At 35.7% G+C, this 25,393-nt stretch overlaps 1 protein-coding gene across 1 annotated transcript; it reads right to left on the bottom strand.

The window, feature by feature from the left end:
• Positions 1–574: 574 nt before the first annotated feature.
• Positions 575–23,185, bottom strand: LOC140245755 (deoxynucleoside triphosphate triphosphohydrolase SAMHD1-like). Its single transcript, XM_072325279.1, has 9 exons — positions 23,132–23,185; positions 13,503–13,663; positions 12,016–12,190; positions 9,341–9,490; positions 8,450–8,665; positions 4,668–4,759; positions 3,256–3,312; positions 2,472–2,671; positions 575–639 (listed from the first exon to the last, which is right to left on the bottom strand). The coding sequence occupies exons 1-9, from the start codon at positions 23,183–23,185 to the stop codon at positions 575–577; spliced, it is 1,170 nt and encodes a 389-aa protein (XP_072181380.1).
• Positions 23,186–25,393: the final 2,208 nt, after the last annotated feature.

Genomic DNA, 25,393 nt, shown 5'->3' with positions numbered 1-25,393 from the left:
TGGCGAAATAATGCATTACTAGTTTATTTCTTGATTCTTCGCTATATATATATATATATGTATATATATATATATATATATATACAAATATATGAGAGTTCTCCCAATGCACCATATGTTTCGCCACATAGATTTGTCATATAATTCACCAAAGCTCATTTTACGCTAAGGACAATTAACAATGTACAAAGAAACAAAAAAATCTATGATGCAATATTGATCCTAGGAAAGAAAGGAAATATTTTCCTTGGTGACACATTAAAGTTTAGTTAGGCTGCTAGTTTTCAATTACCAATTATTGGATCGACTGTTTTTGAATTAAAATATTTGTTTATTTTTTTTTTCAATTCCCCCTAATTACCGATATATCTTAATAATATCAACAAATTACATAATTCCACCATGCCCCATATATATATATATATATATATATATATATATATACACATTATAATCTAAATAATTGACCTTGGAAGTGAGAACAGGTGTCTCCGACTATTAGAACGTTAACGCTTCGATTTAAGCTCCGTTTACCTTGTCAGGTTGCAGTGGTTGTGCCTGGTTATTCTGCTCCTTATCGTAGAACGGTATGCTGAACAATGGATTCTCGTCTCTCATCCCGTACCTGCTTTTCGATACCTATTGGGTTAATTGCAACATGTTTAAAGCAGTGGTAATAATGCTGAATGCAAATTTGTCAATTATGTTGTTGTTTTGCTTTGTTTTGCATGTAGGGGCTAGCAAGAAATAAATGTCATTAGTTAAACACAGTTCACATAAACCATATACATACAGTTCATGTTACATATTATATGACCGTGCACCACAAAACAAACTAAAGGTCGCACACCTTGATTTTACGCGAGGACTCAAAACAGGTGAAATGGGTCATCTAAGTCAATCCTGAGTTTTTCATATTTTATGAAAGAGCTATCTTTCGTTTACATGATTCTTTAGTTTGGGATCATAACATGACCCTTTTTCGGGGAGAGTAGAATTATTAGTTATGTATTAGAGGCCCCTTTTCATTTCTTAAATTCCTTTGTACACCCTTCACTTTCAAGTCTAATAACTTTTGAAAGGAAGGCTCTACCGCTATTTAAGGTTGCATTAATCATGGACGGAATGTGTTAATTCCTGATAATTCCTTCATTGTTGTTGATCCAGTGGTTGACATCTTATGTTTTGTCCCTTTCATTGCACAGCTACACGGCTTGGTGAAAGATTAAGCGCTTGAATACACCCTGTACTTCACAGCCTCTTGTCTCAGTTCACATTTTCCAGAGAGTGTGCCTTCTTTACAATATTTAGGCAGATTAGCGACCTTCATTTGAATTGAGTTATACATCATTTTAAAGCTTAGAGTTTGTTATTTCAGAATCTGCCCTTAACTAAAAATATATATCTTGCGACTTTTTGTTGGCTTTGTGATACAGGGTCATATATATATATATATATATATATACACACATATATATATATATATATATATATATATATATATATTGGGATGGGAGGATGAAACTAAAATTTCCTGTAATCATGAATTCATTGCCTTTGTAGTCGTTTTATATATAAAGAAACAGCATAAAATATTGTAGTCGTGATAGCAATAAGGTGTTGTTACATTTGTATTTCAGATTTATACCGTACGGTGTGTGGAGAAAAATGCACCTTGACTGCTGGAGATTTTCATTATCGATTTCCCTATCAAAATTTAAAGCCGTATTCCCATCCTCCAAAATTAGTGTTGCTATCCCTTGCGATAATACACGGTTGCCTTTTCACGTTTTATATCATAAAATCTCAAATTTGTAATGTTTTTGTTCAACGTGCCTTCAGGGGAAAATATTGAGTCCTTGTTATTGTATTTTAATCCCTTGAAATAAAAACGTTTAGTTGTCATCCCCAAGTATATTGCATACCTCTACGAAGAGATTGTCTTTTTTCCAGATGCTTTTCTGCAAAGGTGGGATGTCATCTCGAGAAATAAGTTTCTTTATGAGTACGTTTGGATCCGTAGTGCTTAACTGAAATAAGAAAAAGAACAGTGATACTTGAAAGCAAACCTGGTTTTAATGGCATGGGTATAAATATAATAATTATTGTTATGTCAAAGAACATAACATATATCACTGGGAAATCGTTCCAAAAACGTTCCAATTTGACATTCTCTGACTGATTTAATAGTTGCGCGCGCGCACTCGCACAAAGCAAACAAGGATATATTCAATCACACACGTATGTATCTAAATACAATGGTGTAATAATTACGATATAACAATTCAGACTACTTATAAATGAGTTGTTAATTTAAGATATCACCTAAATTTCCTCATTCAAATTTTTATCATGAAAAATAAAATAAAAATAGATCGAATGGCATGGACGTTCATGCGTTGTCAAATTTCCGTTCACCGACAGTCCATTGCATAAACGTAAATGTAGAGAGCAAGACGCAGATTGGGTACGCAATTTAACCTTTATATTAGCTTGTGGAATCTCTGTGATGAATTGGTAAAGCTGTCGGCAGTGGATTCGATGAAGGATGTGTTTAGCTTTCATCATACCCGGCTCTGTGGATCTCGACTGCATTATGACATGAACAATGCCATCGGTGGCCTGACAGAATGCTTCCTCGTCCTCAACGCAATTTGTGAGATTGAATTTGCTTCGAAAAAGAAAGAAACAAACAAATTAAAACAAATTATATAGGCATGTCAAATTAGGTATACGTTTATTTTAAGCAGGAGAAGCATGATTGTTTTCATCATCATTACTCTTCCAAAGACGACAGCACACAAAATTTAGCCACGTCTCTCTTTTTTTTTTTTTCATATATCTTCGCTTGGGTGACACAACCTTGAATATGAAATTTTGGTGAAAAGGAATTTTTGGATTAATGGTCAAATAATGGGCTAATGATGTTCTATCCCGATCCCAACTGTCGTACTACAAAAAATGAAGCCAAAAAGGCATGTCAAAGGAAAGGCTGTCGCATAAAATACTCTAGTGCTTTGGCTCTCCTGAACATTTGACATTTGTAGATACGAGGTCTAGGATGTAATATAATATATACGTGAATTATTAGAAATACTGAACATGCCAAAAAAAAAAAATCTCCAAATATGTTACCGCGATATAGGGTGAGATTTGTACTGAAGAAAAACACTAATGCACAAGTTACTAAGTGCTTAATATTCTACTTGAAGTAAAGAATGAGCAATTCACTTAAACTTGTGAAGGATGACTTACCCGTTAGCTCCGTAAAACTTGATATGTCTTGCTGCTGCTCGAAATGCATCTTTATACCTAACAATTAAACAAGTTTTACCAGTTGATCATAATAGGTCCATTCTTAACAGCAAAGAATAAAATGTTACTTTTTGAAAAAAAAATCTTGATAAGCATCGTGTTCATGGGCTTGTAAATGGATTAAAAAGATATCACTAAAGGTGACCTGTGAGGAAATTGTATCATAAAATGTAGTGGTTCTTGATGAGATTCAATAAATATTGGAATAATTTATAAAGACTTATAGACTGACACACACATCCACCCCCACACACAGAAGCATACACTTGAATATATCATATACGACATAAACAAAGAAAATTGTTCTTAGGCTTGGAATTATTTATCCTATTATCGTCCTCTTTCGCTAATATTTGTGGGCATGCTAAAATATACATTTATAAGATGTGACGTGCATCACGAAACCAACATAAAGCCGCCTCACATAATTTTACTTGACGACCAAAAAATGGTGAAATGAGTCAACCGAGTCAATTTTTAGTTGTTTATAATTTCTGAAAGAGCTATCCTTCTTCTACATTATTCTTTAGTGTGGGATCATAACATGAATGGGAAAGTGTGTTTTCACCAGTTTTGGAATGATCAGGTATTTCTTAGACACTTGTCTTCATATCTTGCAATCCTTTGCACACACTTCACTTTCAAGTCAAATAACTTTTGAAATGATACGCTACGTAACTGCTTTGAAAATTGGCATTAATCATGGACGTAATGAGTTAATACAACATATTCAATTTCAGCTTAATGTGGTAATCTATTCAGTGTTGTTGCTCCAGTGGTTGACATCGTGTGTTTTGTCCATTTCATCGAACAGCTAGCACGGCTTGGTGAAGATTAAGCACTTGAATTCACTCAGTATTTCAAAGCTTCTTTTCTCAGTTCACACCTTCCCAGAGTGTGTGCTTTCTTTCCAGTATTTAGGCAGTTCATTTGATTTGAGTTATCTAAAGTCTGCTCTTTCAGAGTCTGCCCTTAACTAATCCCTGTTGGCGACTTTTTGCTGGTTTTGTGATGCAGGGTCAAATTATCAAGAATATATGTACCTGAATTTCTAAGGGACCCAAATTCATTAGAGAAAAAATATAGAAAATAGAAATCATGACATGATTGGAAGAGTGGAATGGTATTCATATAAATTTAAGTGTAAAACATTATACTGATTATCTTTCCTTGTATGACTTCGTAAAGGGTCTCCAGAGAGGCGAGCCAAATTTGGACTTGGGTTTTTCATATCTAGGTATCTCTATGTATGCAACAAAAAAAAAAAAAGAAGATTTTGCACCAGTCTGCATTATTATTTTCTATTTTTTGGTGATTATTGATAGTATGGACCCCTCTAGCGTGGTGCTTACATAATTGATATCGCGATAGTCACCCTGTGATGATAGGCTGCATCAAAAATATGACGCCGTGTTACAAACATGTGGTTTATGTCATTTGCAACCTACAAAAAAACATAAAAGAAAAAAGAAAGCACATGATTCATTTATCTTACTAGTTCAATTGAGAGAAAAGGGTAATTTGATTTAATGACAGCATGAAAACACATTTTGAAAGACAATTTACATCATGATTACATTTTCCATGATTACAGAGTAAAAGTTTCGTTGTATATACAAAAATTAAATTATGTTTCCTTGTATGATTTCTTAAAGGTGCATGGTCCCGGTGTTTTAGTCAAATGCGTACGCGGGCGCACGGCGCAAATTTCCTATAGAGAACTACGCTATCGACTCCTCTTTAGCGCTTACGCTGTAGTCAGTGGTCGACTCACAGTTCGGCTCATGATTCGGCTGAGGGGGTTGACGGCTTTAGCAAACTTCTTTTGTGATATCATAATAACAGGCACATTATGCACGCACCCTGCATTACTACAGACTGCGCGATGCGCAGAGAAGACAACGAAGGCAACGTTACTTAGCAACACCTACGCACTTTACTCTTGATGACAGCTCAACTTCGGTAATCTTCGTATCAATGCTAACGGTGATTGGCAGTATAATCAACAGCGCCCTCTACACTACCGGGACTATGCACCTTTAAAGAAAAAAAAAAAAAACTAGCTTGGAAGACTAGTCACCAACAGACTGTGTCTAAAGCACACCCCTTGTTGGGACACGGATTGTCGCCCCTACACCGATTGTCGCCTCCTGCTCGGGGCGACAATCCGTGACGGGCGTTGGCGGCACGGATTGTCGCGCGGAATCACATTTTGCTGGGTAATATCGTACTGGACATAATAATTGGAATACTAACACATAACTTACATGGCTACATCCATGCAAACATGCCATGTAGAAAGTAATGGAAAGGTTTCAAGGAAGTGTGAATGTGCGCGTGCACATGATAATTTAGTGTCCGTTTGTGTGTGCGTGTGTGTGTGTGTGTATGTGTGTATATGTGTGTGTGTGTGTGTGTGTGTGTGATGGAAGAATGTGTTTATTATGTCAGTTTTTTGCGTATGTGTTTTTTTTTAGCTTCGCGTGGGGAGGGACACCTAGTAAGCTGTTGCTGGCATGAACGTTGATATTGATTTTATCAGCAGCTTTGAATTTGATGAGTTTGTTTGACGGATTTGTAAATGAATTCGGAGTGGAGCTTGCGTGCGGGCGGATGCTGCTTTTCTGCATACGGTCCATTATGTCTTATTTATCAACATTGGGAAGTCGTTTCATCAGGAAGGAATGTGGTATCGGTTCGGGTGTGCTTGTGTATGTGGGAAGGGGGTTACATTTCGTTATTTCAAACGTTTGTTATTCTGAAGGCTCATTCGTCCGAAGGCTCTTTATTCCGAAGGTTCGTTATTCCGAATTTCATTTTTGGATCAACGAACCTCTAGGTATAGGGAATTGTGTGTTTCGGATAAATGGAAAAAAAAAAAACGAAACTTCCGAATAGCGAACCTTCGTGTGTGTGTGTGTCTGTGTGTGTGTGTGTGTGTATGTATGTATTTGGGTTGGTGAATGTGGGTGTAGGATGATTTAGGTTTTGTTTAATCAGGGGTTGGTGGGTTGGGGATTGGATTTGAAGAAGGATAGTTATAAATGGCATGACAGATGTTGGTAGGATTTAATATTTAGGATAGATGTAGGCCCTAGGTTTGTTTCGGTTGGGGAGGGGGTGGTGGTCGGGTTTTTTATGACTGATTTCATTCTAGATTTGTGTAATGTATTTGTGCTTTTTTATGTATATGCCCTTGTAAGTAAGAAGGTGCTACATGATCCAAACCAATATATTCAACGAATGTAGGTTTGGTAGGGCCCTGCATGTGAAAACTTTCTCGTGAAGAAATTATTAGTAGGGTTGGTCTATAATCGAGTTATCTATCTCTCCGTATCGCCCCGCATATTTTTTCCCGTATGTTTTGTAAAAATGCTCTAATGACAGCAAGAGATCCCCGGGTGTCCGCAGAAAAAAAAAGAAAAAAAGACTTATTTGGGCGTAACGCCGGACGCAGAGCATTATGTGACTGATGCCTTAAGTAGACACACGAACGCTCACACACAACACACATACGTAGGGCCTACGTAGCCCACGAACACCAAACCCCTCAGATACTCATGCAGGCACAAAATTGTGCCCACAAACACGCACCATCACATACCCTTTGATATACACATAAGCCACTATATACCGCATACACACGTAAGCATACAGGCACACGCATACACACAAACAAACAAACCACTAGCACTATACAACCACCAAACATGCACAGTTTCTACATATTGTATTATTATACTCCAAACACACACACACACACACACACACACAACAATACGGAAACCCATACACAAGTCACTTATTGTACGCACCTACAAATCATACACATCACATCTCATGCAGCTCACAATACACACACGCACACACACACATACGCATAACTTACCAGTCATACCCATCCCACCAAAGCTTAACACCGGAGGAATCACCCCGAGCCCGGGGCGACAATCCGTGACGGGGCGACAATCCGTGCCGCAACATATTCTTTGTCATCACGGATTGTCGCCTTCGAGGTCAAAAACTGGGAACTGCACAAGCGTCACGGATTGTCGCCTCGGGGGCGACAATCCGTGAAGGGGCGACAATCCGTGTCGCAACACTCCTGTTCCTCCAAGGAACCAGTTTTGACTATGCAGTTGTAGGAGGCAGGGCTTGACACATCCCCCCCCCCTCTCTCTCTCTCTCTCTCTCTCTCTCTCTAGGTGTATTGTTCGTGTCATTAAAGTCTTAAAATTCAACATTTTGTTAAATTATATAAAACATACTTTATTTTGACCTTACATACACTATATATATATATATATATATATATATATATATATATAAAGACGATGAAGACAAACAAGTTGACATAATGCATTAGAATCCAACTTCATTTATTTGTAAACCAAATTTTCGACCCTTGCACGGATCAAAAGGGTCGAGAATTTTGTTTACAAATAAATGAAGTTAGATTCTAATGCATTATGTCAACTTGTTTGTCTTCATCGTCTTCATGCTCTTATTCCGACACGCGGATAATAATACCATTATATATATATATATATATAGATATATATGAAGGGTTTGTTTGCAAAAACCGATAAGTCCATTTTTGAAGATTTTGACGTACGATCTCTGTCATAAAGTAAAAAATAATACCCTTTAAATGATATATTGGTCACTACATATGAAGGTATATTTTTGAAGTTATGGTCAAAAGAAGCAAACATTTTCTTATTATTCTCTTTATTTTTCTTGACCTTTAACCGCAAATATCTCCATTTAGCAAATATGGACTTATCGGTTTTTGCAAACAAACTCTTCATATATATATATATAAATATATATATATATATATATTAAATGTTCATGATATTTAACGGAGAGCTGATAATATATTTAACAAAAAAAAATATTTCTTTATTGCGTCTCCATATGTGAACTAATTTCAAACCGTACAGTTTCTTGTCACTTCCGGAAATGGTTAGGAAACATTAGAATCTAATTTTCATTCCTATAAACTATTGTGTTTGAATATTACATGTGAAATGATCTGAAAGCATTTCTGAAAGTATTTGTGACAAGTCAACGTTTATAACGATTGTATTTTAACGTATTTGAAGTACGAACATGAAGTACGAAACATTACCTTTTCTCGGAAACACAGTTCCTTCCGTGCCTTGTCCTCCCCGGCACGCTTGACCTCGCAAATTTTGACATGTGAGAGAATTCGTTCGATTTCGAATGCTGATGCTATGCCAAGAAAATGTGCGTCTCTTGCAACACAGTCCCAGGTGTCGACATCTATTCCATTGACGATGTTCTTAACTATCTGTCTGAGGTAGAACTTCTCTGCAGGAATTAACTGAAAATTATATTCAGTGCAATCCGTGACTTAATATAGTTATTCTTATATCAGATATGGATAAGTGTATTGTTTATGAAGACCTATACAGTCATTGTTGTTGAAATATGACATTCCATTCAAAAAGTGCATACGGTATTCGAGATAAATATTACAAAAAAAAAGTAAAACTCACTTTATCATTTTTTCGTAAAGACTACCGAAGTTTATTGTATAACTAATGTTAAAAAAACAACAACAATACTGATTGCTGCTTCTGATATTGGAATCTGTAATGCGCTAGGTGTGAAGCTAACCGAAAGAAAGGATAAAAAAGAGGAACTCATTTAATACTGAAAAAGGTGGCAAACATTTTTCTGTGATGTGTTATTGACCGGATAAAAGTCGACATATTTCATACTATCAACCGGCTGAGGTAACATTATCAGTAGTTAGTTGTCTACTGCAAATGATCCAGAGAAAACGTGATCACGTGAAAAATTATAGTACACAGACATTATAGGAAATATATGAAGCTATCTTTGTTATTTCATGTGTCGTTGCTATATTTGTTATCATTCATGCCTTTTCGTCCAGTTGAATGTGTGTAAATGAAATATTTCTGAAGAAGGAATACATTAAGTGACGTCATCTAAGTAATGAGCTACTTAAAAAAGAAAGAAAGTGACTTTCTACCTTGTCACCTTTCCGCTCGGTTGTTTGGCTGCATATTAGTTGACAGATGATATCTAATTTCTCCTCAGTGATACCAAACTCCTCAAGCTTCCCCATGAGGTTGTTTTTCGTGATTAAATGTCTCAGAATGCGAGTACTTTCTTCTTCGGGCTAAAACAATGGTTTAAAGTTGAGAAGAAAAACAACAGTCGGTTATGATAGATCTGTAATGACGTGTATACAAACTTTTGCTGCAGCAGCGATGGTGACTATTCAGATAGAGTGAAATGCGGGGAGAAAAGAAAGTGAAAAGAAGACAGTGTGCGACACTTTCTAATTGTGATATGAGTCTTATATAAAATTTTTGATGCCTACAACTGAAAAAAATCCCAAGAACAACAGCAAAAACAAAAAACAAAAAATAACCCAGGGTAAGCCTGTTATGATTTCTTTGAAAACAAATTGAAAACAAGCAAGCCATGGAACGATCCATACAAATTGGTGTACGTCACAGGTGCACAACTCCTATTTGGCAAGACAAAGTACACATGCCAAAGTACTAGAAATGTTGCACGAAGTACTGAAACAGCTGTTATCTTAATATTCAAATTGCAAAATGAATCTGGAATAAATATGTTAAAAATCTCTCTAAAATCTTTTTACCTAGATAAAATATGACCCTGCACCTCAAAACAAACAAAAAGTAGCCAGACATGAATTTTTAGTTAAGACCAAATTCTGAAAGAGCAGACTTTAAGCTTTAAAATGATGTATAACTCAAATCAAATGGACTCTCCTAACCTATCTAAATATTGGAAAGAATGCACAAACTCAGGAAAAGTGTGAACTGAGAAAAGAGGCTGTGAAGTACAGTGTCTATTCAAGCGCTTAATCTTTATCAAACCGTGCTGGCTGTGCGATGAATGGGACAAAAAACAGGAAGTAAACCACCAGAGTAACAACAATGAAGGGATTATCAGATTAAATTGCAATTAGGCATGCCTCATTAACACATTCTGTCCATAATAAATGCCAACTTTAAAATTAGTAGCACTATCCTTTCAAAAGTTATTAGAGTTGAAAGTGAAGAGTGTGGACAAGGTTTTTCAGAAATGAAAAAGGGATTCTAAAGACACACCTAATCACACTATTCTACCCAAAATGTTCAAGATAAACTGCTCAAAAACACACTTTCCTGCCTGTTGATACCAAATTTTAGCATAAAGTAAAAGAAGACCGGCTCTTTCAGAAAATATGAAAAAGTCAAGTTCGACTAGGTTGACCAATTTCACTTATTTTCAGTCCTCACGCAAAATCAGTGTGTGCGACTTTTTGTTCGTTTTGAGGTGCACGGTCACAAATATGTGGAGAAATTTTCAAATCTCTATGAAAAATTAAATTGGCATAGTTACCCGTACATGCTGACCGTAGAAAACTGTGTTGTTCCTGTGCTGAAATTTTGTAGGTAAGGTATAGGGTTTTTAGTATTTTCGATGTTTAGCTAAGATAAACCTCTTGGTGGTCTTATTCACACCAAGGGCTGGATCTAGTTTTAGAAGGAGTTATCCCGGAGTGTGGCCTGACCAGGCAGCTCCCGCAGCGTTGGCGCTGTAGTGTAGACAACCAATGCTAGCATACTTCCGTATTCATGTGGATATTCTCAAAATTCACCATACCAAATTGCACCACAATCACAAGAAATACTTTATGACTCATTTCCAATTGCTCATGTAAATTTGAACCAATTCACATATCGGGACGCGTAAGTGTTGATATTGACTTTCATGTCGTCGCTCAAAATTTACTCTGTTACTTCGACCGCGGCGTACTCTTCCTGCGAGCGCACAGACAGGAGTTAGCCATCTAATAGTATGAGACAACTCTTTCAAGTAATCAGGAGAAAAAAAATCAATACACAAATAATTTGTGACAAGTTGAATGAGAAATATAGTTCCTAAATCACACAGCTTGCCACAATCATTGTACATTGAGTTGTATCTCTCGCGTAGATTCCCTGTTCGCACAATATTAGATGGCTAACCTTCAGTTCTCGATTGTGGAGGCAGTGCTCGCCGCGATCTCTCGCAAAGAGCAAGTTTGTTTTGAGTGACGACTTGAAAGTCAGCATCGATATTGATACTTCTCGATAACCGATTTCGTTCAAATCTAAGTGAGTACCTGGATATAACCTATAAAGTATATCCTGTAATTTTGGTATAATTTGATTCAGTGGAATCTGAGATGTCTACATGGATGAACAGTACACAAACGCCCATACTAGCCTACGACGTCGTATGCTACTCGGTACGAATTAACGCTCGCGTATGCGAGCGCTTGTAATCAGTATGTTAGTTGTGCACCTCGTACGTCTCGACATTTAGGCTCCTCAGCTCATCAGCATAAATAACATTTTGCACAGATTGGTCTTTTGGAATAAGAAGAACAACATATCTGAATATAAACTAGCGGTCTTCTTTTACATTAATTTTAATTTCAAATTTCAAACAATAAATGTGAGTCAAAGGTCAAAAGTAAACGTGCGTTTTGTGTGTGTGTTTTTTTTTTTTTCTTTTGGTTGGTTCTGTTTTTAACATCTATGCATGGTGACTTCATGAGCTGTCTTAAATGAGACGAACAATTCCCCCATTGTATCAACACTGGTGAAAATAGGACCTATAGCATTATTCTCTTAGTACCTTCCAGTCCTTTCCTTGTTCAGCCATAAAGTCTTTGAAAACATGAGAGAGGGGACCTTGACCGAGGTCATGGCACAAACCGGCAATTTCCATGCATCGTACATCAACAGCGGTGATGTTGCTGTTTTCCTCAGATTGAAGCTTTTTTGCAAGCTCTCCAGCCATATAACAGACTCTGAGTTATACAAAAAGAAGGAATGCAAAGACGAGCATTATTAACATAATTGTCTTTGTTGTTGATGTAAAGGTGCTGTATATAATGAATAACATCAAATAACTCCTGTAGGCTATTACTGAGACTGTTGAACACATTGAAACCAGGAGTCTTAGTCTATAAAAATCCATCAAGATCAACCAAAATACATATATAGGCGAGACATATTAAAGTCAATGGGATTTGAAGGTAGCAATACGTCGTAAACACCAGGTCTTGGATTTATGCACCGTACCTGAAAATTGCGTGTTTTTTCATATTTATCTAAACAAAGGTTTTATGACCGATATTGAAAAGTCAACATTCAAGTTATGAAAATATATATTCGTGGTAAATTGAGCAAAGAAAATGGGATTCCATTGGGATTCGAACCAGAGACCTCCGGATGCTAGTCCGGTGCTCTACCGACTGAGCTACAGAAAGCCCTAGTTCACTGTTCGTCCCAGAAACCCTAGATTCTCAGTGCTCGAATGGTCAGAAGCTATATTACTGTGTTTGTGTGTGACACACACGTACATACTTGATCATTCGAGCATTGGAATATTAGGGTTTCTGGGAAAATGAGTAATGCCATTAAAAGAAAAAAAAAACAACAGAAGATGTTCATTTTCTCGTCTTTTGTTGAAGACTTAATTTTCTTGAGCAAAATTTCATTTTCATTTCATTTCACCAACTGTTTCTGCATGGTACAAGTATTCAACTATGATCAGTTTCGGAAATATATTATGCACATAGTTCATCAATATTCATAGCTGATTTTGCACAAGAAAGGTAAGCAACTCATTGTGACAGAGAACGGAGATATAATGATTAAAAAAAAAATCAATACAAGAGAATCCCCAATAAGCCGAAATTAATAACATTTCACACAACAGAACATTCATGGTTATGTAGTCAAGTGATGCGCAGAAATTAAAAAAAAAAAACAAAGAAGAAAGGGATAGCGGTGATGGAAGATGAGAGAAGGAACAGGAGAGAAAGAAATAGACTCCTCGTATATTGTCCAATAAAATACTGTATGAAAAAAAAAAACACTATTGAAGGTGCATTTATGCTGTTGCCAGATAACGGCTGGGTGAATCAAGGTATGGATCAGTTACTTAAATACATGAAAGTAGAGAAAACATTCCATGGCATGCCTATGGCAAAGGGCAGAGTATAATATCAGTTCTACTGTAAATTTATTTGTTTCCGTTATTTAACACATGAAACAAAAAAGAAAAGGAAATTAGAGGGATAGAAAGAGAGGATGAAAAATTAATAAATAGCCTACCCGATGGAGTGGTCAAATCGAGTGTGTACTGCACAAGGGTAAACATAACACACTGGTCCCAGCTGTTTAATGAAACGAAGGCGCTGAAACTCCGGTGTGTCGATTATAAGGTGACAGAAATACGGTAATTCGATCATGCCATGAATGACGTCGTTGATTGTCTGGTACGGGTGACAAGATAATTTAAAAGCTCAGGGTAATTGTACATGTATTCAACGTGATGAGAATGTAATGTTTATGCACATAAACCTTTTCGCTCAATGATATTGAATTAATTCTCATTTTTTATGAGATACATGATAAGCATTAGAATGACATGCAAAATACCATATATCATCATACACATGTTGTTTTTCAATCAACGAAAATATATGAGGTAATACCAATTAGTGAGAAAATTAAAGTTTTCAAGTATTAAATACGATGTGATCAATGTAAAGATTTAAGTTTGGAAGCAGAAGGTTGCTTACTACGTTATTTCTATAACAGCTACTCATTGTTGTTATTAATCATAAGATGTTTCATACATTTTGATATTTCTTTTAAACATAACAGTTCAGATCCACATCTTCATTACACATAAATAGTGGGAGAAAACGGAGAAACCAACTTGAGACGAAACAAGTCAACTGTTAAAGCAATCTGGTTCTTCTTGAAGTCATGCGTGGAATGAGGACCGAAAAAAGCCCTCAATGAAACAAAGACGACAGCTATGCCATTCTGCGCCCATAAAATTGTAGATATATGTCATTAAAGCCACTATTTACCATTTGCAGATGAAACAAAAACCCAGCTTTATAGCTTCGAAATAGTTCTAAAATGTGAGCCATGGATAGAAACAACGACTGTGAAATTTGATTTTGTTACATACAAATAATATGAATGTTTATAGACTAAACAGTCTACGCTTATTCATTTTTTAAAGACAAAAAGTAGTGACATCTCCGTACATTCTAGGCTTAATTGCAAAAACTTTTACATGGAAGATATTTCGCGATAAAACGGACCCACACATGCGCATCAAATGCAATATCTCGAGCATTTTTTTTTCATCACCGCTCCCAGTGGTTAACAGTACCTTTAAAGATTAAATATTCATTCAACATAACATAATATGTCTATACATAAATAACAAATTGTTCATTCAGCCTGACTCTTTTATATGGAAGATAGATGGATAATATAGAGATGATTTTTTTTTTTTTTATTGCTCTCTGATGTATGATGTGCTTGATGTCATGTCATTGTTACCTTTGTCTTGTTTATTCGACCTCGGGGTTTTCCTGTAGTTGCACAATGACATAAACAGTCAGTTAAATATAATCAATAAAACAGAGGGTCTAACTTTTTTATTTTTGTTTTGGTCTACATATGTGACCGTGCACCTCAAAACGAACATAAAGTCGCCCACACTGATTTTGCGTGAGGACTGAAAATTAAAGTGAAATGGGTCAACCTAGCCGAACTTGATTTTTTCATATTTTCTGAAAGAGCGGGTCTTCTTTTACATTATGCTAAAATTTGGTATCATAAAGCGGGCAGGAAAGTGTGTTTTTTTAGCAGTTTATCTCGAACATTTTTGGTAGAATAGTGTGATTAGGTGTGTCTTTAGAATCCCTTTTTCATTTCTGAAAACCTCGTCCACACTCTTCACTTTCAACTCTAATAACTTTTGAAAGGATAATGCTACTGCTTTGAAAGTTGGCATTAATTATGGACAGAATGTGTTAGTGAGGCATGCTTAATTTCAGTTTAATTTGATAATCTCTTCATTGTTGTTTCTCTGGTGGTTTACTTCCTGTTTTTGTCCCATTCATCGCACAGCCAGCACGGTTTGGTAAAGATTAAGCGCTTGAAGAGACACTGTACTTCAAAGCCTCTTTTCTCAGTTCACACTTTTCCTGAGTTTGTGCTTTCTTTCCAATATTTAGATAGGTTAGAAGAGTCCATTTGATTTGAGTTATACATCATTTTAAAGCTTAAAATCTGCTCTTTCAGAATATGGTCTTAACTAAAAATTCATGTCTGGCGACTTTTTGTTTGTTTTGAGGTGCAGGGTCACATATGTTAAGATGCCAATAACTCTGATATTATTAACTTCGGCAGAGTTGCATTTTTTATGTAGTGTAAATGTTTCAAATATAGATACAATGTAATGATAACAAAGGAGTCCTCTTTGCTTTTCATCTCGTAATTGTTTTACTTCACTCTGACGTTAATATAGTGCTTTCATCGATTATTCTGCATTGATGGTACAATTTCCCAATTTTTATTTCAAATTTTTATGTAAACTCACACCGTTATTCTTCGGACTTTTTGAAGAGTAATAATGAAAACCGAGTACAAAATATACCATTTCTGAAGTCTGGAAGAATCGGAGACGATACATCTTCTTCCTCTTGGTCTCCGAAAATCTTCAATGTAATCCCTGTTTGAAACAATAACAATAAATTGGGAGATATTTGCATTCAATTATACCAATGAAAATTATCTAAAGAACGCTTTGGTACAGTATGATAGTTTAACGATGTACGGACACAAATAGGATTTCTTGGATTAGGCTGATGAAACGTTGTCTGCAGTGTGCTTGAATTACTGTTTGTTTGTGTTTTGTATAAGAAGGAAAATGGTTATCAAAGAATATAGCATGTATGTCTGCAACTTATTCCAAAAGGAAGTAACCATAGACAAGGACAATTTACTGGGTTTTTTTTTTTTTTTCTCTCTCTCTCTCTTTTTCCCCAATCATAAAGACAGGTGCGAAATAAATGACATTAAAAGAGATTTACTTCGGTAGATCTTGATCTACTTAAATTCCGTTATTATTAGTCTTACATTTGAAGTTGACAAACATGGTAAATATAGCTATAAGAGAACATGATTAATTAAAATTTGTTTTGTCGCGCTTTTTTTATAATGGCATGTTAATAAAGATGTCACAAAACAGAAGACAAGGCTCATGTGTGTTGTACATTAAACATAGATAGGAACGCAAAAAGTTGCAAACAAATCTAACCCATAACTTTATGACTTGCCCTCACAGATTCTTTTCATTAAAAACAGGTTGACGAGAAATTTTCGCGAATATAAAGCTCTCGTCGCATTAAATCTTTTCGATATTTCATGTCAATTCGTTTTTTTTTTTTTTTTTACATGATAGCTATTTGCAAATAATGCCACCTGCCTTTCTTTCTAATGACAACCACGGACACAAGCGACACGACCCAGACGACTATTCCAAGAAAGATGAACAAGGCAGTAAAATCCGGTTTTGAGGTTGGTTCTTCGACGATATTTTTTCCTGCAGTAATCAAAATCAAAATGTGTATAACTTGCCTTACACATTGTGTCACCGAAAATATTTCTCCCCCCACTTACTTCATCATGCAAAGCTTTAAACAACATATAACTTACCATTAGTTTTGTTAGTATTTTTTTATTACCAATTAAGCTACAGCGGGGTAAAGCATTGTGTAGTTAAAATACAAAGTAATGATGTGTAGTGAAAACGAAATAGGTCCATTGAAGATTGCGTATTGGTGGCCCGCTACAACAAAAGGATCCTAAAGTTGCTGACGGGTGAGCCGAGAAAATCGAGTTTAATGTCAGATCATCGAAATCCGTCAAAACGTTCAGAAATCTATTTTTGACATTAATTTTGTAGTATAATGTTTCTTCTATCATCTCCTGAAACTTCGAAGCTAAATAATCAACTGAAAGGCAAGAGAAAAGCATTTTTCTGGACCATGATTATCTGACTTTTAACGGAACAGCAATGTGTCCGAAGATTTGGATTTAGCGCCGCAGCTAGACTCCGCCCCTAGCAACGAAGGAGTGATCTCACTGGTCAGTGCGTGGCATCCTGGTTAATGATTGGTCGCTAAGCTTGAATGAACATCGCGGAGGTTGCTAGGAGCGTCCCTTCTTTTGTCAAACGATGAAAAATGTCTTGCTTTCCCTTGATCATGATAGTGTCAGAAGGACAACTTTGAAGGCGGTTTTCTCGAAACGCTGATGTCCTAAACCACTCGACATGCGCTAATAAAATCACCGAATGATTTTATGAGTCATGTTACATATGACATTTAAGTGGAGGAGTAAGGAAATAATGTCATGTCATTTTCATAATTTTTTTTTTCCTTCGACTTTCGGATCCTTTTCTTGCAGCGGGTCACATTTTATTTCATTCTTGTTTTTTGGTTGAGGTCCACGTTTCTCGTAAACACTGTCTGAAATATCAGAAATGTGGTACTATGTAATAAAGACGGTCATAATTTCCTACAGGTTCGCTGAGAGCTTAAATTTTTCGGTTGTTGGTTTGTTTGATTGTTAATCTCTATATTGTTTTCTCATGCAATATAATATGTATACAATCGGTATTGGAAACCCTCGCCTATACTTTTCTTTTCTAGCAACCAGCTCCATTTTCATTTTCTATAGATTTTTTTTTTTTTAACTTTCACATTGCCAGCTAATTACACGTCTTCCTTGTTGATCCGTGTACAAAAACCTAAACCACTGACTCCAAATGAAGAGCTTGCAACATAAAGGCGCTAAATCCATTGAAAAATGATGGATTTAGCGCCTTTTGGAAGCAAGCTCTTCAAATATACCCTTCACTTTAATTTTACTTTTCTCATTAATGTAGCATGGCATTTGTTTAAGCGTTTGCTATCAAAATTATCTCTGGCTATTCTGATTATCTCAGTTTTACCTTCTAAGCGTTCTTACGACTACTTGCAGCGTTCTAGGCTAATAATTGCCGTAGAACATTGCCATTCAGTGAAGTTGGTGGAGACTTTATAGGTCTTTAAAGAGTTATGGTGTCCATATCACTTTAACCACTGGGTTGTATTTTTCTTGTATAAACAGTGTTTTGTATTTTTCGATATGTATAGCAACAAAAATTCGCTGCCCTTGATTTTTTTTTTATTGTGATGACTCACGAAAGGTGAAACGGGTCAACCGGGCCAATTGTTAGTTTTCCATATTTTCTGAAAGAACATTTCTCCTTCTATATTAGTCTTTAGTTTGGAATCTTAAATTGAATGGGAAAGTGGGTTTTCAGCTTTTCAAGAGAAGAAAAATCAGGAGGCCTACATTTAAAAATTAGCCCCCAGAGTTTGGTTCCCAATCAGTGCCGTTTCCCTAACATGCGCCGACCAGGAATTGCAAGAATACATTTAACACTGTATTGTTTAACCCTACAAAGCCCAAACTACTTTTACCTCTTCTAGGCCGGGGGGGGGGGGGGGTGCGCATTGTGCCATCCCTCTATATAAATTCTTTATCATATGTGACCGTGCACCTCAAAACGAACATAAAGTCGCACACACTGATTTTGCTTGAGGACTGAAAATAAGTGAAATTGGTCAACCTAGCCGAACTTGACTTTTTCATATTTTCTAAAAGAGCGGGTCTTCTTTTACATTATGCTAAAATTTGGTATCATAGAAAGTGTGTTTTTTAGCAGTTTATCTCGAACATTTTTGGTAGAATCGTGTGATTAGGTGTGTCTTTAGAATCCTTTTTTTTTTCAGTTCTGAAAAACCTTGTCAACACTCTTCACTTTCAACTCTAATAACGTTTGAAAGAATAGTGCTACTGCTTTGAAAGTTGGCATTAATTATGGACAGAATGTGGTAATGAGGCATGCTTAATTTCAGTTTAATCTAATAATCCCTTCATTGTTGTTAATCTGGTGGTTTACTTCTTGTTTTTTTTGTCCCATTCATCGCACAGCCAGCACGGTTTGGTAAAGATTAAGCGCTTGAAGAGACACTGTACTTCACAGCCTCTTTTCTCAGTCCACACTTTTCCTGAGTTTGTGCTTTCTTTCCAATATTTAGATATGTTAGGAGAGTCCATTTGATTTCAGTTATACATCATTTTAAAGCTTAAAGTCTGTTCTTTCAGAATATGGTCTTAACTAAAAGTTCATGTTTGGCGACTTTTTGTTTGTTTTTAGGTGCAGGGTCACACATATATATATATATATATATATATATATATGTATATATATATATATATATATATATATATATATATATATACCTTTTTTTGGGGGGGGGGGGGTCAGAAAGTACCTACAGTTTTGAAAAAAGTGATCTGACGAAGATAAAGGACTAGCCCAAAATATAATTATAAAAAACTTTGTGACTTTTGCATGCACACGCTTATAAGCACTACATTAGTTAGAAGTATGTGCAGTTCTAGTCACCAGTATCATAGCTGCCCGTAATTCTCAGAATGGTCGTAGTGGCCAAGTACTCCTGAGCGTCATACAAGATTACGCCACACCGGTAGCACCCCGCATCATGTTGAGATACATTTACAAGAATCACATCGAAATCGGCCTTTAAGATCAGTTTGGATTTGAAATCACTCGTCAAGTTAGCCCCGTATTGAATGGTACCGTCGAGTCGATTTTCTGTTACAAGTTCTACGAAGCTTTGGTTTCGGCATGTTGAAAATGGCTCTTTTGAAAGGGAATACTGCCAGTACAGCACAAAGACGTCAGCTTTCTGCAGGGAGCACTGAAGCATGACGTCTTGACCCGAGTTGGAATGTAAGTGCACGTTGGGATCCGCAAATGCTGCATGAAAATGGCACACCATTACCGAGAAATAATGGGAGAATCGAAGAAAAAAAAATCATTAGCAAAACGATAACAGAGCCCAATAATACAACAAATCCACCAGAACAAGTCGAAATATACTATGAATTCCACTGTCATACACTGACAAGTAATTAAAAACAACAAGTAATAAAGAATGTAAGATTGTGATTGGAACAAAGCGTTGCAACATGCTAGATTGTCTGAATAAAAATAAACGTCACTTACCTAATAAACATCCTAGAAATAAACATGTAGAACTGTATATTAATTTTTTTTTTTCGTCGAACGCTTCACACATGTAGATTTTTTACAGTTCATTTTCTGACATTTAATAAAACAGGGGAAAAAAGTTGATTCTGTCTTACAGTTTATACGGATTCATTTCGATTGCAAATCCAGTGTCCTTGTTGTTTTATAGTATGCAAATGCTATTTTAATGTTATTATTGCCTAGAAAATGCATGGGAAACCAACTTCTGATATTGTCTGGATGCGCTGGTATAATACATAAGCCAACCCAACATTAATTCTTACCCAAATATAAGACTGGTTGCATTGTCTGAACATATTTTAAAGTTTATATCGAAAAGTCTGAAGATTTTTTTTTTTTTTTTTTTTGGTCATACCTTTATAAACCGCGAGTGTGATGAACACAATCCGAAGTATACACCATGCCATTTTCACACAAGGGAACTGGATAGATCCTCATGTCTGCTTAACAAAATGAAAGAAACATGCAAATTGACAAACAAGGAGAGAAATAAACAAACAGCCAAACAAAGTAATAAAAAAGTATGCACTCAAAAAATAAAGCAACAAATCAATATTGAAGGGGTGACGGATGTGTCCATCAAATCAAAAAATACCGTGTGGAAAAAAAAAGTTTTAAATATGAAGATGACACTTTAACTCTTTTAAATGTTAATTGTACTTTACAAGTTGTACTTTTAATCCTGCACAATTTACCATATTCCGAATATTGACAAGGAACGCCTTTTTATATGCCAAATTTACAAGGCGTGTAATTAACATAATACATGTGTCTAGATACATTTATGACAAACTTTGTTTTTGAAAATAATGCTGGGTCAAGCTAATTAAATTTGCACACGTAAGACACAAAAATGAGCATTTCTCAAAAAAAAAATGGGACATTGAGGGAGTCTTTGAAGAATTATGATGGCTGTTTTTTTCTTCAGGGACTTGTTTGAGCCCTTTTACCATTATGAACACCATAGAATTTAGAATTTCTTGCTTCGTCAAATTTGCTCTCACGCACACACACAAAAAGAAATATAACAGTACTAGTAATATATATATGCTAGTATTAGTAGTAGTAGTAGTAGTATTTATAATGTTGATAATCATAATAATAATCACAATAATAATCATAATAATAACAATAATGATAATGCCAATACTTAATGATACACACATAGACAACAAGTCTCAATATAGGTTCCAGGGCGTCAGACGACGAATGATCTAAGAATAACAGCACTCACTCATACAACAGAGAGACAATGTTTCAAGCACTTCAAAATAATCTTCCTATATGTTTTTTTTTTTCTCGAAAGGAAACATTTGTGAACCTGCACCTCAAAACAAACAAAAAGTCGCCAGACATGAATTTTTAGTTAAGACCATATTCTGAAAGAGCAGACTTTAAGCTTTAAAATGATGTATAACTCAAATCAAATGGACTCTTCTAACGTATCTAAATATTGGAAAGAAAGCACAAACTCAGGAAAAGTGCGAACTGAGAAAAGAGGCTCTGAAGTACAGTGTCTATTCAAGCGCTTAATCTTTACCAAACCGTGCTGGCTGTGCGATGAATGGGACAAAAAACAGGAAGTAAGCCACCAGAGTAACAACAATGAAGGGATTATTAAATTAAACTGAAATTGAGCATGCCTCATTGACACATTCTGTCCATAATTAATGCCAATTTTCAAAGCAGTAGCACTATCCTTTCAAAAGTTATTAGAGTTGAAAGTGAAGAGTGTGGACAAGGTTTTTCAGAAATGAAAAAGGGATGCTAAAGACACACCTAATCACACTATTCTACCAAAAATGTTCGAGATAAACTGCTAAAAAAACACACTTTCCTGCCCTTTTTATGATACCAAATTGTAGCATAATGTAAAAGAAGACCCGCTCTTTCAGAAAATATGAAAAAGTCAAGTTTGGCTAGGTTGACCCATTTCACTTATTTTCAGTCCTCACACAAAATCAGTGTGTGCGACTTTATGTTCGTTTTGAGGTGCACGGTCACATTTTGTCTGTTACTCTATCTCTACTAATGAATAGATGTGCCCACATTCCACACATAAATCGTTGTACAACTGGATAATGTGGCACGCTGACGGTTAATTTGTGCTTACTAAAGCATCACCGAACGAATCACTCTCACTTTAATAACACAAATTGTAGTCAATGGCCTGGCACTTTCAGTAATCGAGAAAAGGGTTTTCAAACTAAGTGTGTCAGATAACAATGATATAATAATTTCATTAAGCTATCTCTTTACCGAGAGCGGAATTTCAAAGAACTCGGTGCTATTCGAAGTAAAAGGCTCATTTCGTACTCTGCAGAACTTGAAGAATATAGAGGCACATGTTACAAGAAAAGCTAATTAACAAGGGTCGCGAGTGTATGTATGTGTGTGTGTGTGTTTAATGTTCCTCCATATCCTTACCTAGGTATGACCAAGCAAATGTAAGGACAGAAAGTCAAATATTATTTGCCTCAAAATGATTGTTATTATTAATAACATACTGTTACTTTGATTCACTCACTTTCAAAGAATTCATGATGCTATGCTCCCCATGATTCATCTATATAGTGTTAAGTTCACCAATTGGCCAAAGTACCCATTTCACTTTTATTCCACATTTCCAATACACAATATCATATGTTAGTCAAACTTAATGTTGTTAAGTAACATGTAGCGTTACAAAGCAAACGCGCCAACTATATAAGTGCAAAAGACACTGTTAGAGCCATCTTACCTTAACGAGGACGTTATCTACAGATTCCATGGGGCTTGGAAAGTCAAATGTCATAATCGCGTAAGTCTCACAGTGATATCAATGTTGCATGAGCTTATACTTATTGTGCCATATAGAGTATCTTTACAAGTAACTATTGCTCTGCAGCAAGTCATTTCTACACGCCCTTTGAACACATAAACGTAATCTAAAGGACACTTTTTTCTCCCTCTCTTTCTCATCTTTGTTTAAATGTTCGCTTGCGGGGGGGGGGGGGAGTAGAGATTGACCTATGGTCCTTCACGGCGAACAATGTGGAATAGAACAAATTATCTTTGAATTTGTCTGCAATGTTATCTGCAATGTATGAACATTGTAGATAACCACAGTTTTTCAGTTGCTTGAATTTGTCAACAGCGTTTCCCTTCTCAGACTTTGGAGTCTGTTCCACTTCCTTGGAACGTGACAGACTAGCCCAATCACGCACAAGCATTGAATGTACAACAGATATTCATGGTTGAATAATCCTTCAAAAAGAGGGAACACATAGTGTGAATGTTATGAGATGTAATGCTATATAACATATGTCATAGCAAGTAACAAAATGCCCTTTTTGAGAACGAGAATAATACTTGCATGATCATTTGATTCTGCTACAACAGTTCCATATCTGAAGAAAGGGTTTTGAAGCAATGAATAGCCCAGACTCGAAGGCATACCTAATCTAAAATTAATATGCTTTAAACATAAAAAAAAAAATGAAGAAGCACGATTCCCCATTTGTTCCTCATCCCAAATTTTAGATCAGTCTTAATTGCTCTCTCACAAAATATGAAAAAAGGTAAAGAGTAACTATGTTGACATGTCTTGCCCATTTTGAGTCTTCACGTATTATATATATAATATATATATATATATATATATATATATATATAAAGTGCGGAATGGCGCACTGCGGTCTCAGAGGGCGTTTGATCTTTTTGGTATATTTTAGGTCACCAAAATGTCCCGCCCACTTTCTTTCTGTGTATACATGAGAGAATTCAAACAGAATTCAGATTTATGTGTCGTATAAAAAGGTATTCGCAATAGCTGTATTACGCAGTACATTGTATTTTGAAGAAGTTCGCATGCGGATCCAGTAGTCCAAGGCTCGGACCACAATTCTAATATAAGTTTACCCCTGTTTTGTCGTTGTTCTCAATTTGCGACGGTTGCCTTGTAAACACTGATACACCCCTTTTGTTATACATATACATATATATAATATATATATATTTATATATATATATGTATATATATATTATATATATATATATTATATATATATATATATATATATATATATATATATATATATATATATATATATATATATATATATATATATATATATATATATATATATATATATATATATATATATATATATAAATCACCATAACACTGCCTGTGTGAGGAGCTAGAAAGGTGGATTTTTATGAGATATACACTGTAACTACAGTTTCAATTTCCTTACTTATTGAAGAAATTTTGTCCTGCCCCAAGAGCAATGAAGAGAATCTAACGATCAAAGGACTTCACTGAAGCATTGCAAACTCTTCTTTTTTTTGAATAGTACTACAAATGTCATTTTATTTGCATGCCGAGCACATGGCATCGCTCACCTGGCGTAAGTCGCTACTACAGCAGAATGAGTAGGTAAGGAAAGCTAATCCATGCGCACGCGCACTTCTTCAAGATACAATGTATGATGTCATCTCATGTACCGGCTCAGTAGCCAACGGAAAATACATAGGATGCCTGAGGGGGAGGGGTGGTGTTTATAGACATCCCAGAGCAAAATCAAGGATTCGGTAACATCCTCGATGGTCATGGCATGAATACAGGACTGAAATCGAAAAGTACTCCCTCTTGAAGCAGATGGAGTAACTATGTAAATAAACTGTATCGACATACCATGTGGAAAAACCAAACAAACAAAACAAAAAATAAAAAGCGAAAACAACATCATTTGATCCCAACTAAGTATGTTTGGACCTGGAAAATAAATTTTACGTTGAAGATTTTGGAAAATGTATGACCTTGTAGTCTGAAATTCAAGCACTAACCCAAGCACTGTTGAATGAAATCTGAACTTGTATAGTATATTTTTTCATATCAGCCATGCCATTGCGAATTTCTCTAAGACTAGAAATAATTGCTATCTTGTTTATGCTCCAGTTTCATCAATTATCACTTTACATCCTTTTTCTTGTCTTTTTTTTTTTGGTGATAATCTTG

Source organism: Diadema setosum, unplaced genomic scaffold (assembly GCF_964275005.1).
Source record: "Diadema setosum unplaced genomic scaffold, eeDiaSeto1 scaffold_29, whole genome shotgun sequence".
In the NCBI taxonomy this organism is placed as follows: Eukaryota; Metazoa; Echinodermata; class Echinoidea; order Diadematoida; family Diadematidae; genus Diadema; species Diadema setosum.
The sequence above is the reverse complement of the archived record's forward strand: the minus strand, read 5'-3'. Positions and strand labels throughout refer to the sequence as shown.